This window comes from Periophthalmus magnuspinnatus, chromosome 17, assembly GCF_009829125.3.
Source record: "Periophthalmus magnuspinnatus isolate fPerMag1 chromosome 17, fPerMag1.2.pri, whole genome shotgun sequence".
NCBI classification, from domain to species: Eukaryota; Metazoa; Chordata; class Actinopteri; order Gobiiformes; family Gobiidae; genus Periophthalmus; species Periophthalmus magnuspinnatus.
Genome location: NC_047142.1, coordinates 10,934,806 through 10,955,548, shown reverse-complemented (window position 1 = coordinate 10,955,548; position 20,743 = coordinate 10,934,806). Strand labels below are relative to the sequence as shown.

General features: G+C 38.7%; 1 protein-coding gene across 1 annotated transcript in view; it reads right to left on the bottom strand.

Moving 5' to 3' along the window:
• Window positions 1–12,327, bottom strand: part of wls (Wnt ligand secretion mediator) — a 34,394-nt gene extending 22,067 nt beyond the window's left edge. The window contains exons 1-2 of the mRNA XM_033982926.2: window positions 11,868–12,327; window positions 2,189–2,461 (exon numbers count right to left, since the gene is read on the bottom strand). Of these exons, the coding sequence (XP_033838817.1) occupies window positions 2,189–2,461; window positions 11,868–11,973 (379 nt within the window). The 5' untranslated portion in view covers window positions 11,974–12,327. The remainder of the gene's footprint in view (window positions 1–2,188; window positions 2,462–11,867) is intronic.
• Window positions 12,328–20,743: the final 8,416 nt, after the last annotated feature.

Genomic DNA, 20,743 nt, shown 5'->3' with positions numbered 1-20,743 from the left:
TATGTTATTTCTTTTGCTTGCAATGTTCCACAATATGTCATTAACTACAATAACATATTTATTCAATTGCAGGTGTTTTTATGGCTTAAAACCTTGAAAAAAAAAAAGTATTCTTATTGTAAGCGAAGATCATCTCTCCACAGATCTGACCTGTATCTTGGCCTGATGCTGTCTCCATGGCGATAAATAAGTGAAATGGCAGACTGCGGAACATTCTAGGCAAAGCAAATAACTTCTCAGTGGAAACAAGCAGGTGAAGGAATCTACAACAGAAACATTACTAAAATCAAAACTTATATTCGAGTTCTGTACTAATAAACTTTTCAAAAAAATCTGCCTTTAAAAAAAACTGCACATTTCTGACATCTACTTTGATTTGTATTTGTTTTTCAAAAAAGGAAGTCTTTTATTTTTTAGTCACCCACTGTATATTGCTCTTTTTGATGTTGTTTCATGTTGTTAAACTAGGGTCTGGTGTTCTGCTACAGTGTCATTAGGCTCCAGCCTGTAAACATCTGAATGAGTGTAACATCTGGACTCTCCTCTGGGCCTGTCACCTCTGAGTCACTGTCTGCAGTCTGTTTGATTCTTACGTTGTGATTGTGTGAGTACAGAGAGGGTTACAAGAAGTGAAGTTACAAGCCTATGAGCAATACAAGCAATTAGATAATAAGGAACAGGAGGCTGGTGCAATACAGAATAGATAAGATGGTATGAGGAGTGGTGCACGGAGTAGAGACGCTGCTCCTCCACACTCAGGGAAGACAGCAGAGGAGACGAGGGGGAAGTTTTGTTCTCTGGATTTACTGCATTTATTCAAATATTTAAATTGCAATTTCCAAAAAATGATTCATCCTCACCATGGAATATGTTCTCAATAAGCAAACTGTAGCTTTTATCAGTGGTATTTTAATGTTCCCTTTCATGAAAGTGAAAAGTGCTCATAAACTCAATTTTGATAGTAAGGAAAAGGTTTACTACTCAGCATCAGTTTTGTGATGTGATCATTCAACACAAAAAGTACTTTTATAGTACCATGCGGACTACTAGATCTGCTATACATCAAATCTATCCAAAAGTAAGGTGCCATTTTTGTCCTGTTAAGGTGATTAGGTGGTTTGTACAGTATCTGATTAGTGTCCCATGTCAATATTAGTCTTAAATACTGATTAATATTTGAATATCTATTGATGCCTTTTACAACCGTAATTCAAACTGACCATGCATTCATTGTGAACACATTTTATTTATTTTCATTATTCATTTGGATTGCTGACAAAAGAGTGCTCCAGCAACTAAACACCGCACTGGAAATGGAAGTGTAGTTTTTTATTGTCTCAAAAAAAAAAAAAAAAAATATCTCTGACTCAACTTCTCTTGACGTCATGTTGAAACCAGGTTAATTCTCTGTTCTCCTGGATTAGATAACCACTTCATTGCCCAGAGCTAACCGGCTTTCAACCCAGTCCACATCCTCTCTCCCCCTCCTCCCTGTCTCCCCTTCTCCTCCTCTCCCAGCCCCCGTAGGGTCTAAACCACCAACACCACCACCGCATCCATCATTGTTTGTCAGCTTAAACAGAAATCCAATCTCCACGCACATTCCTAGTGCTACCTCGAGCAATCCCAAACAACAATGTGTGGACTTTTGCATTGGGAATAATAGTGAAACGGACTGAGTACAAGTGAGTTATATGTGAAGTGACACGGAGTGGGAACGTTTAAAGGCTACACTCCTCTCGCGGGGCAACTGCAAATATTTGACTGTCCATTGTGAGAAAAAGCCAAGTGCTGACATGAGTTAGAATCTAGAAGACCTTTGCAAGAGGAGAAAATGTAGAAGCTGTGGATTAGATAAAATAGAATGTGATTTTCGACATTAAATAATAGTACTTTCTTTTGTATTACTATGTGGTGTTATATCTGTGTAATCGTCCAGATATGTTCCATAGTGGTCCATGGGCATATACAAGTTTATGTGTCTTATACTTGTTCTGATACAGCTCAACATCATTCTAAAGCTATTCAGTTAGTTAATTTCTGTCCTGTGAATGTGACTCATACCTGCTGAAATAAGTAGTTTTGATGCTATTCAATTATTAGTATTTGATTTGATACTTTTGACACCCCATGAAGCTTTTAGACAATCACTTCTTTAGTCTCCCCAGTATCCCTCACCCCTCCTCACCTATCTGGTTGTACATCTTGAAGGCGATGTCGAACTGCAGGATGACCAGCATGAACTGGAACCAGGGGCTCATCTCCTTGTAGGGCATTGGGATGTGCACAGCGAACACGATGTTGTTGGCTTCGATGTGTTTGGCCATGGCCTCGTCGAAGGAGCGGATCTTGTCACACTGGTTGGGTCCCCACGGCATGAACCACTTAGAATCCTGTCGGTGCTTCACATTGTCCACACATTTGGTTGCCAGGTAATGTACGGCTGCGGTGGGGCTGGGGGCTGCAGGGTAAGAAAAGGCAAGATTTGGTTTACTCTTATCTAAAAAGGCGTTATGGGCAGTTTAATAGTAAATAGTAAATAGAAAACAACAATTTCAAGTCACCTGCATGATTCCATGGAAACAAAGTGCAAACCATACTTCAAAACATTCTTCATGGAGATGGGCAAATTTTTATGCCATATTATGGAATATTATAGCCAAAGGAACGACCTTTCCATGGAATCAAGCAGGAGACGGCCCTCTTCCAGGCCAAATAAGAGTCAGGTTTGTGGAGATGCAAGCCTGCTCAGAGTAAAGATTCATGTTTTTCCATGTTTTTCAGTGAAATAAAAACATCTATAATGAGAAACATGCTTTTATTTTAGTCATTTTTTGGCAAAAAAAGTTATAGTAAATACTACACTAAATATATGTAGTCATGGTTTAACTTCCTGTTTAAAAAGGAGACATTTTGAGGACTTTTCACAAAATAATATTTAGTTTATGGCAACAATGTTAACATTAACAAAAGTGGCATTAATTGAAATATAGAATACACTGTGTATGGGCAATTCAAAAGAACACTGTCACATAGTGGTTAGTGCACTTGCCCTACAGCCAAAATAGCCAACCAAAGAAAATCATATTGCCATAGTGCACCACACATCCCCAAGTATGTGAGCCCTGTAGAGACATGCTGCCCTTAAAAAAAATCACACGAGATAACAATGAATTGGAGGAGGATTAAACATGTTACACAACGACTGTTGAATTAAACGCCGTCTTTGGAGGAACTGTAAGAGCACTACATTTGTTTGCTGTTATCATAGGGATACAAGTCAACCATTACACCCCCCGCAATTATCTGGTCTTATGTCTGAGCGTGCATGCCAGTCTTTGAAGAGGTTAAAGCAGGCTCAAGTTTAAAGAATGTGGAAAGAACATGTCATTTAGAAAAAAAAATGGGGGTTATAACTTTTCCAATTAAGTTTAATACTAGCTTGAAAGCTACTTTTGGATTGACAATGTGTATAGGCATTTTCAAAATTTTATTCAAATTGTTGTTGTTTTTTTTGTTTGTTTGCCATTTTGTACCAAACGTGTCTAATTGGACGTCTTTACATGTTTCAAACATCTGCCCTCAAATGCAGGCTTGTGAATTTCATCAAAAGTTCAACGTATCAATCCGGATGCATGAAACCAAAAGCTGAAATGTTGGTCAAGCCTTGAAGCCCATCCTCCATAGACTTTCCATGTAAACTCATCACCCCTGACTGTCACACTCATGACTGAGTAGGGTAGCCAATACACAGATATGACCCCAAACCTGGTGGTGACATGTGCTTGTCTCTATGGATATAGAAAGGCTAAGTTTAATGTACTACTGTGGAACAAAGTAATTCATACTTTGCAGTGACATCAAGCTGGGGGTGTTCTACACATATATCCATGGCAGAATGTTCATCAGTTACCATAGTGACACAATGCAAAGATTAACAGAGCCAAAAAAAACTTTTAAGATAGTCTGAAAACTCCTACAGACTATTCACCTCTATAATGGCCAGACGGATGGAGGAATTTTTACCTGTGGTGATACATAACGACAAAACAGGATTTATAAGAAACCGCCCGATGCATGTTAATATACACAGAACTCATGTTATAGACCATGTACAAAAAAATAAAACTGAAGTTGTGCTTGTAAGTGTTGACACTGAAAAAGTATTGGATTCAGTTAATTGGGAATTTCTCTATAGAGTTCTATATGAATTTGGCCTACATGAAACAATTATTGAAACTACTAAGGTCTTGTATACGAAAGCCACTGCGAGAATAAAAGTTAACAGCAAAAGAGGAAATAGACAGGGATGTGCCTGGTCTCCCCTCCCGTTCGCTTTAGATCCTCTGGCCCCGTCCATAAGACAGGACCACCACAACAAGGGTGTAACCATCAAAGGAAAGGAGCAAAAATCAGCTTGTTACACTGATGACATTTTAATTTATTTAGAACAACCTACAAACTCCCTACCTAAACTGGAGCATTTGTGTGAAGAATATAGCAAAGTATCCAGATATAAAATTAATATGAATAAAACTCAGACACTTTCCCACAATTATAATCCACCAGTGGAAATACTTGGGTATTAACATACCAAAGGACCAAACTAAATTATCTGAAATCAACTATACCCCTTTCCTTAAAAAAAATATATTAAAAAAAAACTATGGAATTTGATCCCCTATTTTACTCTATATTCTCAGGTACAGCCTATTAAATGATGTTACGACTGTTGTTTGTTTCAGACTGTACCTATACATATTGATCAGAACATGTTTAATGAGTGGGACAAAGTAGAGCCAGCTAGAGTCAGCTTCAAAACTTTACAATTGGCTAAAGATAAAGGAGGATGGGGTTTGCCATCCCTAAGGAATTATTACAGGGCAGCACAGATGAAGAACGTGATTAACTGGTGTGATGTATCATACACTGCTCAATGAGAAAGTATTGAGGAGAACACATTTTCTGTCCAAATAAAAGTGACCTTGGCAGACCCAAATATACAAAAATGTATAGATCGGGTGGGTAATCAATGGGTTGAGTGTACTCTCTGTGTGGAAAAATGTAGTGAAAGAATTCAAATTGGATACAGACATCACAGTTTTGAAGTGGTATGCATATGATGCTCATGTTTTACCAAACAGACTAGATTCATCATTCAAAATGTGGTCTCCAAGGGATTATCAATAATAAGCAAGTTGATTAAAGATGGCAAATCAATTAGTTTCAAAATACTGAAACCTAAATATAATTTGGAAAAGCGAGATTTTTATCGATACTTGCAAATACAGCATAGACTCAAAGATACATATGGTGTCAGATAAAAAAGTCAGCTTAAAAAAGTGCTTAAAAATGCATATAATGGTAATAACAATAAGAAACTCAATTTCTGTATAAACGTATGACAAATCACAAGTCCCACTCAACTGGTAAGATTAAGGCACTAATGGGAGAAAGCAGGAATAAAAATTATCAGAGGAAAAACGGACTTTTATATGGTAACATCAGTGGAGATGTACTGTCTCACATAGATGGAGTTTGGCTGGAAAACTTTGATTAGATACTTTATTAACCCATGTCAGAAGACTCAATATGACAGAAATCCTCCTATCTGCTGGAGAAAATGCGGAAATCAGCAACAGGAACACTTCCATATTCTGCCCACTGATTAAGCAATACTGCATTGACGTTCATAAAACATTGCAGGACATATTCAAAAGAACATTTCCCTTTCGAATAAAAACTGCCTTCTTTGGATGTGTACCACAGGACTGGATGAAGAAGGATAAATGCCTTTTTAGTCGCTTGTTGGTTGCCAGCAAGAAGTGTATGACAAATAAATGAAAGAAATGAATGAAGAAAGGGACTTGTTTAACTGCACAAATCAGCTCACCTTTATAGTTTTAGCCAAGTTAATTCTTTGTGGTCAGATTGTGTTAAAAGAAAGCTTAGATTAAAATCCAACTTCAATAACAGAGCTTCAGACAGAGCAGAGCCTACAGTTAGCATCACATCCCCAGAGAATGCTGATGAATCAACATAACATCTCCAAGTCACATAGTGCATCTTTGAATTGCAGCAGTAGCCTTGTTTGGAAGCTTTTAAATTTTAAAACCACAAATCCAACTTCCTCTGATGTAACAAGTCAGAGCAAAAGATCTGAAAACATCTCACTTTAAAATGAGTTGTTTCTATAGTTTTTGGAGGTGAGATTGTTCCTGTTGGCTGTGATCGGAGGGAATTTCCTGACAGTTCTGAGGGGCCAATTACCTCGTTTATACATTGAGATTCATGAGGCTGACGAGTCCCATGTTTGTCTCTGCTCCTCAATTACCTTCACATCCACGCCAGGAAGTAGATCCATCATTATCATGCAAACACACCAACACAGCCTCTTTGTTGTAAGGTCATAAAATCTGGAAGTACATTCTGAATCACAGTTGCCAAATCAGATTCTTTGCAACTTTTAAAAGGGCCCAAAGTTGCAACAAACCAAAAAATTTTAAGAGTTGCATGTTGTGTTTTTCTTGGGTTTGCTCCTGAGTGACACTTTCATAAAAGAGGAGCGTTTTATCCTTTTTCAGTTCAGTTTCACATTAATAATTAAAGATCATGTTTGTGTTGTCATAATAAAATCTAAAACTTGGCTGTTCATGTCTTAAAACCGTTACTGATGTTAAATATGTCAATATGTCAGCTGTGGCACACAATGTTTACCTAGTTGCCTCCATTTTGGCCATTATCGTCCTAACATGCTAACACAGCCTCTTTGTTTTGGGCATGTAGCTCCAGACAAACACAATAAATCCGTTGAGCATTTCTTATGACAATGGCTGGCCTCAGATTTTAAACACTGCAAACTCACAAATGGAGTTTGGAAATGAACAGAGGTGAAATAAGGTCTCCCCTAAACAAATTATGATGGTTTAATGTGGTGACAACCAGACGCCAGGGCTGATGCCAAATTCTAAAAAGCGAGCTCCTAGAAGAGAATTTTAATTAGGGATGTAGCGTTTAAGTATCTGTCGCTACCTGATATTAGGTTGTCCAAAGTATCGGAAATCAGATACTAATCTATAGCCTACTAACGTGAATATAGAAAATCGATACTCATTTGAGCAAGTATCAATACTGAAAAACAAGACAAAATTGGAGATTTCCTGAACAGTTTGTGTCATTTTGAGCTTTTTCACATAATGTATTAAAGTGCTATTATTTTCTGTATGAAAATTGCATCCCATTACTAAGAAAAAAGAGCATGTTTTATTTTCTTCGTTCATAATTTGTATCAAGTATTGAATCAGTTAATTAGTATTGAAAGAGTGTGACATTACTAGCAAATATTCATCAATACCAGTGTAGGGACTGACATTTTTTCCCCCTGTCAAAACACAACTCATTACAACATGGATCCAATTGTTTCATGTGAGTATCAACAGAACAGCTGTGGGGGAAGTGGCATATGGTGTTTTCAGTTGAACGTGCTGAAATGTATATTCTATAGACTTTTTATGATTATTTGAGTGCACAATTTCCCTACGATAAAACTTGTCTGACTGGCGATTGCTTTTAACCTTAATTAAACTGCTTGGCCTCAATCTCTGCACCCTGCTGTAAACAATGGCGCTGTGTATGCAAGTTGAAATAAACCTGTTTTTCAAAAAGTATACAGAATAAAAGCTCCCAGGGCTAAGGTGGTAAGGCAGTACAAGTTTACTTTTAAAAGAATAAACGCTGAATAATATTAAAAAGGTGAAATTTAGGTACAGCTGATATAATTTTTCTGTTAGAGGGTCTCCATGCTAGAGCGGAGGGTGGAATGTTCCCAATTATGGCATTAAAAACCATAACCCATTTATTTACGTATTGCAAAAAAATTACCTGCCTGCTTTGTCTCCATGGAGATAGAGAAGTTAAATGCCAAACTGTGGAGCATTCCTGGCAAAGCAATACCATATCCATGTAGTGGTGGAACCTCCAACAGAAAAGTTACATAGTGCACGTTTAAATTCCTCTATGAACTACAGGTAGATTACAAATGTTTAGGTCTGTAGATCCATCTAAAATACTTGGTCCAAATCATTGCAAAAGCTCCATTATGCATCTCTATGCATCTGACCCAAACTGCACAGGGGTTCATGCAAAAACTACAATTTATGCTGAAAAAGTACTAGGGAATGTATGCACAATGTGTTTATACAATGATTCAGACTCTTAAATCATGAGTTTGATCTGACGTTTTACATAAACACCAAAAAAATCCCTCACAAAAAATCTAATCTACATCCAACTCATCCCTTCACTGATTAACTTCTGCTGCTGTCCCGGACGAATCCTTCTAATAATCTAAATAAAACTCAACCAATACAAACGTTCGACTACACCACTAAAGCCCCGCAGCCCTAAACAGTTGACACACCCTTCACATAGTAACAGACAAGTCCATAAAACATTTACAACCCCCTGCTCATTGTCTCGGCGTGAAAGTCCCTGCATCCAAAAGGCCCACACATATACGAGAAGCCGCTTTGATTTCAATTATCCCTGACCCCTGCTTCATCCTGGTCCTATCCCCGTGTGTCCATAAGAATGCCCAACGCTGACCCCATGTTGTGTCCCTCCGGCCTGGGTAACGAGAGGAGAAAACCCCCTTCATACTCAATTACCCCCACCGGCCCCAGCCACCGGGCAAACACAATGGAATCTGGCTTCATTAAAACCATCTCAGCCCAGAGCAAACCGAACCGGCTAATTTATGGTAGAGTGAGCCGGGGGGGAGCTGGGGCAGGGGTAGAGCGCTGATGGTGAATATGGTGGAAATGGGTATTGGGGATAGGTCTGTCCTGTCACGATAATGCATAGGATATAGAGATGATAAACTTTAAAGCCACACTATGTAACTTCTGCCTGTGCCTGCCTCAACAAAATCAAAACAACAGGATGTCTCACCCAGCTAAATCAAATACCAAAGACCGAAAAGGTATAGGCAGAAACTAATCTTCTTATGCGCATCATTCTCACATTTCTACATTGTTCTCACTGGGCAATCTGAAAATATAATGCAGCCGTAAACAAAAACATACATGTAATAAATGCAACTTCATAATTTACAACTTTTCACTGATAAATAAAGAGCTTTAGTTTTAAACATTTTTTCAAACATGAACAACAAAAGTACGGGACTTTAGATCATCGTCTAAACTGTTGCACCTTGGGGTCAGTTTAACTTTATGGACACAGTTTGGAGCCATCATGTTTTTTACTTTAAATATAAATCCAGACATTTTGTAAGTCATTATATTTCAAGACTTTGTAAATGGTAAACAGTAAAACGCAGTTATCTGGCAGTGGTTCAATTACAGGCGTGTCTACTGCTCAAAATGCCTTGGAAAACATGCATTCTTACTGTGAGCGGGGTCGTCTCTCCGCAGATCTGACCTGTAAATTAGCCTTTTGACATCACCTGCCTGTCTCCACGCAGATACATAGGCTTTACGGCTTAATACCGTACTGCAAAACAGGTTAAACTTTTAAAACTTCTTCAAGCAGAAGGCCAATACTGCAGTTAGAGACTCCTGAACATTAGCCATGATCAGTTTATTAAGTATGATTTATTTATACAGAAATATTTGTACAAAATGAGTGACTGGTGATGAATGCGTCGCTGTACTCTGTGTTTTAGTTTTTCAAGTCAGGAGCTAGTTTCATAAGAGCAGCATCTATCATCTGCTTCGGCTTCACAATGAATCAAACTGTCAAGCTGCACAGACTTTTTTAGTATTACAATGTTTAAGGTAATAAAATGTCTTGAGTTTGTAATGGGGGAAAAGTAACCCTATAGTTTACTTTAGCATTTAAAAGCATGTTTGTAGAGGTCCAGAGATTTTCATATTAGTCAAGCAGCGATATTTTAAGCTCTGGATGCCCTTGGACATGTGTGCCGTGGACTGAATCTTGATTTTAAAACATAAATCACAATCTAGTCAGTCGTGATCAGTGGTGGAAGGTAACAAAGTACAAGTAGTAAAGTACAGATACCTAACCATTCTACTTAAGTACATTTTGCAGTGGATAAGTACTTCATGTTCGTGGTCACATCCTGACTGAAGTTTTCGAGTTGAAGCTTCGGATTAGAGCAAACAAAAATAAACACAAAAAAATCATGAGAAAAATCAAGAAAAAAAAAAATTTGTATTGCTACTGTTGCCCAAAATATGTAGCATTTTAATCAATATGACTGCTTTTCACACTTTAACAAATTAACAACACTTGTGAACGTGTGAAATACTTTTTACTCAAAGTGCATTTTTAAACGGGAGCTTAAATATTTTTACTTATGAAGATTTTTTCTTTTAATACTTGTACTTGAGTAACTTTTTACATCTGTATCTGTACTTTTACTTAACAAAATTGAGTACTTCATCCACCACTGGTCATAATACATGGACGAAACCTTTTTTTTGTGCCGCTCTAATTTGCAATGATGATTATTTATGTTTTGATGTGTTGTATTGTCATTTTAATGTCTTTCTTATTCTGTAAAGTACTGTCAGTTACTTTATGTACGAATTACCAATGCAGCTTATTAGTGGATTTCAGCTTCCTGTTTATAGGTGATATTTGGGACTTTTGATCATCCAAAAGATAAAATATTCTGTTTTTAATGATTATTTCTATGGCAACAGTGCTAATTTTCTATTACTCTGAAACCTATGGATAGGTAACCATTTAAACTAGATAGAAAACCTTTAAAAGTGGAAATGTTCCAGATATACACCTAGTCATATCAGGGAAAGGGTCAAAAGCTTATCACTCTTTATTTGCGTCTTTATCACAGTTAGATATGGCAGCCCTCGCATAAGTGAATTGTGTGAATGGTTCTACATCCACTTACAAACTTTTTCTTCCATTTTAGTAGTTGCATTGGCAAAGAGCTAAACTACAAGGTCCGAGTGGGTGGTTAAATTTAAAGAAAGCTGACAGGTTCTCCGGGCGACACGGAGCCCTGGCAGCTGTGTGCGGCACTGGGTGGAGGGTGGAGGGTGGAGGGCGGTTCCAATGCAGAGAGTGATGGGGATTTGGGGAGAAGGGAGTCTGCAGAAAGGTACAGCCCGGGGCTCTCACACAAGAAAGACATTACAAACAGGAGTAGAAGAGGAAGAGGAGGAGGAGGAGGTGGAAGAACAGGAGGATGAAGAAGAGGATGAAGAGGAGGTGGAAACATCTAACCAGGAGGTTGGATCAAATAGAATGAAGGTTCTAGGATTGTTCTTTTAGCATCCAGTTGCATGTAGGTGGTCTAAATGTAGGTGGTCTAAATGTAGGTGGTCTAAATGTAGGTCAGTTCTGGTCCTTCAGGCCAAAGGTGCTACCAAAATAATGTCAGATCCTCACAGGACACGAGACTTTAAAAATGCGCCTCTCTTTATGTTACTCTTGATGATCCTGGCGGAAGGAAAAAGCAGTCCAGTGTGTGAAATGTATGAGCGCTTTGAAGCATCGTGAGGCATGTCTGCACCAGCACCTGGCCGCTGCGCACTGATTTGCTGCACTCGCGTTAGCTTTGGAGGCTATCTGTGAGCTACTTTTGGTGTCATCAAGTCCATGTTTTGTGTCACCACAAGTGGCCATAGAGTCTTATTTAAACTCCAGAGGCAAAGGGTAGATTAGTAAACCTTTTACATGGCATTTGGCTTAAAGTTTATAAAGAAAAAAAAACCACAGTCATCATTAGAAACACATGCTCAACTTTTCCCCTTCTAGAAAACAGCCCATGTTCAGCAGCGTGAGCCTGTGTGCGCAGCGCGTAAAGTGGTTACGCACAAAAAGTCCAAAAAGTATCCCATACAGAGAAGAGAAACACTCACCGATTAATCCGCCCACCATGAAAGCGAACGCCTGGAACAGCAGCAGGATCACTCCCACAATCACCAACTTTTTGGTGCTCATGTTTTCAATGATAGCCCCCGCCATCGCGACGGAAAGCGTTTAGAAACGTCACGGACAGCCACAAAATGCAACAATGTGTTTGAAAAAGGACCGAATGAGTTCATCCGCGGTGAGAACGCGAGCTGGGACCCTGCGCCACCACTTAGCTCTGCTGTGCACTCCGCTCCTGCCTCAACTTCGAAGGAGGAGGAGAAAAGAGGAGGAAAAAAACACGAGTCACATGACCGTGCTTTATCCCGGAGCAGTACGCCCGCGCGGAGCAGATGTGTGAGGCGCGCGGGCGCAGTGCGCGTTGTAACAGAGCCTCTGTGTCCTCCGGATATTTAAAGGCCTATATGTCACCTCTCATGTCTGGAGCCCTCAGCACATTGTCATCACAGTCTATTCTGGTTTGTGAGGAGTTCTGTTGTGCCCATAACACACGCGCGCGCACGGGGCCAAGTGTTTAAAGGGGCAGTTTGTCTAGGAAAGAACTAATGCATTTTGTTTGGGAATATTTGAGAGATTTGAGACTTCCTTCCACATTAGGGGCAGTTTGTGCATCTCCCTCTGTGGGACACACTGTTGATTTCCTGCTCTTATCCCTTAGACACCTGCGTGTTTATGAAATCACTGTTGGCCAACTAGTCTTACCCTGCAGCACTGTGGGCCTAAAACATTTAGTTTATTAGATGTAATCTTTATATTGTCCACCAGATGTCAGCACGATGACTCAAGTGTGTGTTTCAGTGGGCAGTTTCATTTAGTTCGCCGCCTGGCTGCGGAAACACAGGTGCTCACTCCTGTGTGAGGTGTTCTTCTTATGACTTACAGTGAGGCAAATAAGTATTTGAACACCCTGTGATTTTGCAAGTTCTCCCACTTACAAATCATGGAGGGGTCTGAAATTTTCATCTTAGGTGCATGTCCACTGTGAGAGACATAATCTAAAAAAAAATCTGGAAATCACGTTGTATGATTTAAAAAAAATAATTTATGTGTATGTTACTGCTGCAAATAAGTATTTGAACACCTGAGAAAAATTATGTTAATATTTGGTACAGTAGCCTTTGTTTGCAATTACGGAGGTCAAACGTTTCCTGTCGTTTTTCACCAGGTTTGCACACACTGCAGGAAGGAGTTTGGCCCACTCCTCCACACAGATCTTCTCTAGATCAGTCAGGTTTCTGGGCTGTCGCTGAGAAACACGGAGTTTGGCTAGGCCACTCCAGAACCTTGATATGCTTCTCCTTGGTTATCCTGACTGTGCACTTCGGGTCATTGTCATGTTGGAAGATCGAGCCACGACCCATCTTCAATGCTTTAACTGAGGGAAGGAGGTTGTTTCCCAAAATCTCGCAATACATGGCCCCGGTCATCCTCTCCTTAATACAGTGCAGTCGTCCTGTCCCATGTGCAGAAAAACACCCCCAAAGCATGATGTTTCCACCCTCATGCTTCACAGTAAGGATGGTGTTCTTTGGATGGTACTCATCATCATTCTTCTTCCTCCAAACACGGCAAGTGGAATTAAGACCAAAAAGTTCTATTTTGGTCTCATCTGACCACATGACTTTCTCCCATGACTCCTCTGGATTATCCAAATGGTCACTGGCAAACTTAAGACGGGTCTGGACATGTGCTGGTTTAAGCAGGGGAACCTTCCGTGCCATGCATGATTTTAAAACATGACGTCTTAGTGTATTACTAACAGTAACCTTGGAAACGATGGTCCCAGCTCTTTTCAGGTAGTTCTGGGTTGATTCTTCACCTTTCTTAGGATCATTGAGACCCCACGAGGTGAGATCTTGCATGAAGCCCCAGTCCGAGGGAGACTGACATGTCATGTTTAGCTTCTTCCATTTTCTCATAATTGCTCCAACAGTGGATCTTTTTTCACCAAGCTGCTTGGCATTGCCCCGCAGCCCTTTCCAGCCGTGTGGAGGTCTACAATTTTGTCTCTTGTGCATTTTGACAGTTCTTTGGTCTTGGCCATGTTAGTAGTTGGAGTCTTACTAATTGTATGGGGTGGACAGGTGTCTTTATGTCTTTCATGGTCAGAATTCTAGCTGATAGACAGGTGTTCAAATACTTATTTGCAGCAGTAACATACAAATAAATGATTTAAAAAATCATACAATGTGATAAAATCACAGGGTGTTCAAATATTTATTTTCCTCACTGTATTTATATTGGTTAAAGGGACTGTATGTACGATGATATCATGCTATGTAGCATGATATAGAACTATGTAGTAATAAGATCTACAGTCATATACTACACATAGATACGTCCACAACCTGCAGAAGACACAGATCAAATACAAAGGCAAGGACACATCATTTACTAAATGGCCAGTGTAGAGTAAAGAAGGCACGTGTTTATATTAGAAAAGATACTGCACCATGTAGAGACAAAGGTCTAGGTTGTGTATTGTTGCTTTTTTTGTTTCCCTCTGTGCTAGTGTCCTGAGTCTGTCTCCCCCTCAGATGGTTTTGGGGACCACCTCAATGGCCATTACTTTCATTTGGTTGACATTGCATTGGTTTGAGAGCTTGAAATGTTTTACAATGGGATCATTAAGATTTTCTGACCTGATGGTATACTTGTATTATGCAAATCTGTCTCTCAGTCTCCCTTTTGTGAGCCCAATTCAAAACCATCCACAGCTGAGTGAGTGTATTGCAGTTTTCATATTGTTTGAAGAATGTTTTTATTGTTTGCCCAGATGAACCCTTGAGCGCAATGGACTTGTTTATATGTGTACAGTGGCCACATGATCCACACTGAAAAGTGCCAGCTGGTGGTGGAAGAGTCTTAGATTTGAGACCTGGTAATTCTTGACCAGTTCATCCTTTAAAGGTCTTACACTACGCAAAATTAACTCTTGTTACCTCCTCAAAAATATACCTGGAGTTGTGTTTTGTTTCATTCACAAATGTTTGACTAACACTTTATTATTAGTCTGTCAAAATGCTCTGTTCCACCTTGGGATGTCATGAAGCAGTAGTTTTCAAGATAACAGCTACAGTTTACCTTTTGTTCAGTAGAGATCGGCAATTGATGATTTTATTGAAGGTCTTTGGAGTTTTTAAACACGGTGGAGTACTTCATGTATTACGACATGACATCACAAGGGGGAACAGAGTGTTTTCAGTTTGAGAGAAGAACTCAGCCTAAATATTCAAGGTTTGTGTGTTAAACATGAGGGAATGAAACAAAACACAACTCCAGGTTTGTTTGTGATGGGGAAACAACATTATAACAGATTTAAAAAATAGCGTACTACGGGCCCTTTAAAGTTGGGGCCTTTCTCACAGCAATGATGTTTATGTCAAGAGAGGGATTTGAACTGCCAGCCTTCAGGTTAGTGGAGAAACGCTCTACCAACTGAGCTACTGTCTCACTGTCTTCTTCCCTTAATCCTAAATAAAGTCCAGCATCATGTGGAGAGCATTTGACTCCCTTGGCAGTGCCCTCGGTCTGTTTCTCATCAGCGTGACAGTTGGTTGAGTGTTTGATCCAAAGGTTGGAGGTTCAAATCCCACTGGTAGAGTACTCAGATTCACTGATCCACAGGTTAACGGTGCGATTTCAGGTCCCAGAGATGAATGCTGTCGTTGTGTTGGTCCTTAGGCAAGACACTTAACCCACCTCGCCCCCTGTGTCTGTGCACACTGGTCTTTGAATGGGTGAGTGGTTCCTTGATGTAAATAGCTTTGAGTGTCTTGAAGGTGGAAAAGCACTATTGACCTTATGTAAAGTCCAATGTGTCAAATCAACAGTAAAACCAGTGGGGAGTGAATAATATTACTTCTTGTTTCTAAGTAGTGATGTAAACCATGGGGTCCTTCAGAATGGTCAGTATTGGTATATAAAGACTCCACACTATGATCAACAGGAACAATTCTGGGCTACAAAGTTGCAAAATGCACAATGTTGCACAATGTTGCAAATATTTCAACACATTCTTGGTATTATTGGTTTTGGTTCTTTGTTCCTTCTCAGACCAGACAGCTTTTGTGAAACAGCTCTCAGGAAGGACCCAACATCAGCCCAAAAAGAGGATCACAAATGGCAGGGAATCCAGAAGTTGTTTCTTTGCAGCCTTCAGCCAAAGGAGGTAAGAGGGCCCAGCTCTTTCATGTTTTACACAATTTAACAGATGTGCCTTGTCAGGGTCTAGAAATGTCAACAGTGAAAGGCAGTGATCAAAGCAAAGGGTGGCTATTGTAAAAAATCTAAAACAAATTTTGAGGTTACATACTTGTAGTTTTCTCGACAATTCTCATAGTTTTGATGCCTTCCGTGAGAATCTACTATGTAAATACCGGTAGTAGAAAAAACTAAAATGAAAGTGTGTCCAAACTTTTGACTATTAGTGTAAGTGGGATTCAATTCATTTTATGTGTCTTTATTTCTGCAGTGAGAGCCCAATGAGAGCACAGGACTCTCTTTTTCATGAGCGCCCTGTTAAAACACAGTACAATACAAACAAAAACAAAACACATAATTGCATAGGTCCATTTAAAACATTAAAAACAGGAGCAGGTGTGATTATAAATGTTCATCACCAGACTAAAGTGCATCAGTGGCACTATTGTGTCCAGTTTTGAATGTCCTTGAAATGGATTCCATTTTTGGGAAGTAAAACAACCGGAAGCTTTTCTAGTGTGGCCAGTTTTTAGATGTAGACAAGATCACAATCATGAGATCTTGTATTAAAAGTTTCCTTATCAAAGTTCAAGAAACAAGTGAAATATTCAGGTAATTTATCGTAGTATTTTTATTTTCTTATAAATATTTTTCATACTGTGTTGTTCTCTTCTGACAGATAATGACGGTCAACCTATTTTTTCATAGTGTACAGTGATGGGTTTTTAATTCATCGCCTGTTATGAAACAAAGGGCTGAGTGAAAGAGTGAATCTAAAGATTTCAAAGTAAAGACTGAATGTATACTATATTTCCATAATCCAGTACAGAAAGAAAGGTTAAGGGTTATGTGTCTGTTCAGGGGTGGGCTCCTCTGAAAGTTCTCCACTTCTTCCTGGTTCCTCATCTGAGTCCCAGAGCACACAGCAAGGTCAGAAGTACTGGAACTAAGCCAAGGATTAAAATATACAAAGGACTAACTGATGAAGCCAAGTCTAAACGGCAGAGGGAGGGGGAAGTCAGAGTCAAACTTATAAAATATGTTAATACGTTGTTTTTAGCCACAATAAAAAGGTAACATAGTGAAATAAATATGTTATGTTTCAGCAGTTAATGACCCATAGAAGTAAAATACTCCCTCTTTAATACCCCAAAGAAGTAAAATGCTCCCTCTTTAATACCCCATAGAAGTAAAATGCTCCCTCTTTAATACCCCATAGAAGTAAAATGCTCCCTTTTTAATACCTCATAAAAGTAAAATACCCCATCTTTAATACCCCATAGAAGTAAAATGCTCCCTTTTTAATACCTCATAAAAGTAAAATACCCCATCTTTAATACCCCAAAGAAGTAAAATGCTCCCTCTTTAATACCCCATAGAAGTAAAATGCTCCCTTTTTAGTACCTCATAAAAGTAAAATACCCCATCTTTAATACCCCATATAAGTAAAATGCTCCCTCTTTAATACCTTATAAAAGTAAAATACCCCAAAATCAGTATCATTTTGTAAGAGTTGTTTTAATTCTTACTTTGTGGCCCAATTTACCTGATAACATGCACATGACAGGTTTTCATGTTTTTCTAATTGTGATAAATATGTATCATAGTTTTACATCAGTTAAGTGGCAGTTTGTAGAAACAAAGTTGATAAGAAAAGCACAAAAATACAAGAAATAGCAGTGAGTTGTAAAATACCTATGTCAAAAAAAAACAACCAAATAGACAATTTAAAGAAAGAACGAAGGCCATTTATTATTATTAGTCTAATGACTATTGTGTAATTTAGACATGTTTTGACTCTTGTTGAAGTAAAATTATAAACTCCCCCAGAATTAAATTTAAAGCTAATGCATTAGTAACTTAACTTAAAAATCTTCTTTTTTGTTTGTTTTTTTTTGGTGCATGGGCAGTCCCTTCATCATCCTTGTGTTCACATACAGTGTATTGTCTGATATTGGGCCGAATCCAAAGGTGTCTTCGGTCAGTAGAGCTGAAGAGTTTGTTCTTAAACCTGCTCTCCTCTTGTGCAGGCTGTGGAGGCTGTTGCTGTCAGTATTTCTGTCTCTGTTTGGCCTCTGTTGTCGAGAGCTGCGAGAAGTGCGAATGCTGTAGCAGAGACACCCCATCGACCATGCCCTTATGCTGTATCTAGGGTCTAGGGTCCACCTCCCTTTCTTTTGATTGTCCTCCTGAGCTGTTCTGGCTCCTGTCAATTGTCCCTCTTATTTGTTCCTTTTTTCCAGTAATGAGACATTAAAAGTACATTTACATAGGAAACACAGGAAACTTTCAGGATTGCAACATATTGACACCTATTGATACTTTGGCTCTGTTTAGCTGTGCATATGACTGAAAGTTTTTATTGGTTTGTGTTGTGATTGTAATGTCATTCTGTTAAGCACTTACTTAGCAATTACTTTGTGTACGAATTGTCCTCTACAAATAAACTTGCCTTGCTTTGCCCACTTTGCAGCTGATGTCATCAACATTCTCTGGGGGTGTGATGTAAACTGGATGCACTGGTCTGTCTGAAGCTCTGTTCTTGAAGTAAGAAATTTGAGCTTCATTTTACAATCTGAAGGTAAAAAAAAGTGACTTAGCTGGAATTACAACCAGTGAGCTGATTTATGCTGTTAAACAAATCCCTCTCAATTAACATCAGCCAACTGTTTTTCAGTTAGGTTAGTCTCTTTATTTTGCTGAACATCAAACATCAATCTTAAGCAGGATCATGAACGCACACCTTGATCACAGGCTCCTGAAAATGTGTTGTTTCAATCCATTTTGTATTTCTCTTTTTTTTCTTTTTAAGACTTATGTCTTAAAACCTTTTGTCTTTGTGTTTGCTGGTGTGTGCATTGTGTCACCATGAAAACTGCTGAACATTCCACCATAGACATCCATGCAGAACACCCCCAGCATGATGTCAAAGCAAATTATCAGTTACTATTTCAATGTCTCTGTGAGTTTGATTAATAAAAACTGGATATCGTTTGGTGTTATTGCAATTATAATCTATGAGTGTGTCCCTCCATGTCTCACTGTATTCAGCAACTTTCTTTTTCTTTCATTTGAAGTGATCCTGCTAGCGGTAGTTGCCAATCGAATATTTACAGAAATTATCTATATTTTTAAAGCTTATGTGGTGCTTAACTTTTTTTCCTTATCCAAAAACACAACCATCCACATTTCTTGCATTTCCCTGCCTGTATCAGCAGTTTCAAAGTCTTGCTGCCATTAAAGTTGTAAATAAAATAATTAAATATCAAATTTTAATGTCTGTTCACCTGATGGTTAAAGGTCTTATATTATGCCAGATGTCTTCAGAAATATGAAGTAAATCCACAACATTTTGATAAATCTTTCCAGGACTTAAAACATCAGTGCTAATATTGATATTGGCCTGATGTTAATGGTGGGACTTTAGGCTCTTTTATGGGATCCGAATCTTGTATTTATTTTACAGAAACCAATGTGAGAACTCATATTATCTACAAACTAATCACTGAGAGAAATGACCAAGGCTTAAATGTGTTTAAAATGTTCCAAACTGAGAGTGGGAGTGTGTTTAACCTGCACTACCATAATAATTATTTTAAAACTAACTGTTATTATGAGGCCAAATATTTTTTGGTGCATAAATCTCTCACATTGCTGCCTGCTCTGCTTCTGTGCTGATTCTTTTGTCAATTCAGTGATAATCAGTATAAAAATGCATACAAATAAGAAAGAAAAAGATTCAGCTATTTTAAAAAATGCGATCTGGATCCAACCGTTCAAAAGAGCCGGCTCGTTCACAAACATCACATCACTCTCTGATATGGAAAAAAATCTGATATTTATATACACATCTTCATTCATACATATCGAGTTTGTGTTCAGTGTTTCAGGTGTGTGTGTGGAATCTAAAGAGAGTGCATGTTAATGATATTATATACATTTATTTCATATATATGGTCTCGTATTTAGTCATTGTGTGACCGGTCAAGCTCTTTTAATGTCGTATTCAACATCTGTGACAGTAGCTCAGTTGGTAGAGTTTTTGTCTATTAATCTGAAGGTTGGTGGTTCAAATCCTGCTCTCAACATAAACATCATTCCAGCTCTCACAGATGAACGCTGTTGTTGTGTCCTTGGGCAAGACACTTAAGACATGAATGTATGTGTGAATGGGTGAGTGGTTCCTTGAGGTAAAGTGCTAGACAAAAATATGACCATTTACCATAGTTAGTTTTGAAAGTAATTGAAAACTAAAAATCCTTTAAATAAACTGACATAGCTCCCTCTAGGACACATTACTCTGCTGTACAAATAACCAATGCTTCTTCACTATTTCTTCACCTTTTCTACTTTATTGTGTTGCCATGTAAGTTTAAAGGCCTGCAACTGGCACTTGGAAAATTGTCACCAAAGTGAAATGCATTGCAAGACAAGTATCAGACATGGGTACTGGCTGCTCTGATATTAGAAAGCTACACCCTGGCCCAAATCCAGGTTAATTAAGTCTGAACCAAGTCTACATCAAACTGAGACAGATGCTGCAAGCTAATAGCAACCTCCAAGTCCCACAGCCCCGGGAGCAGAGCTGGTAGAACACACGACTGCAGCTTTGATACAGCATACAGAATATAATGAGCATAATAATAAGATGAACTTTGGT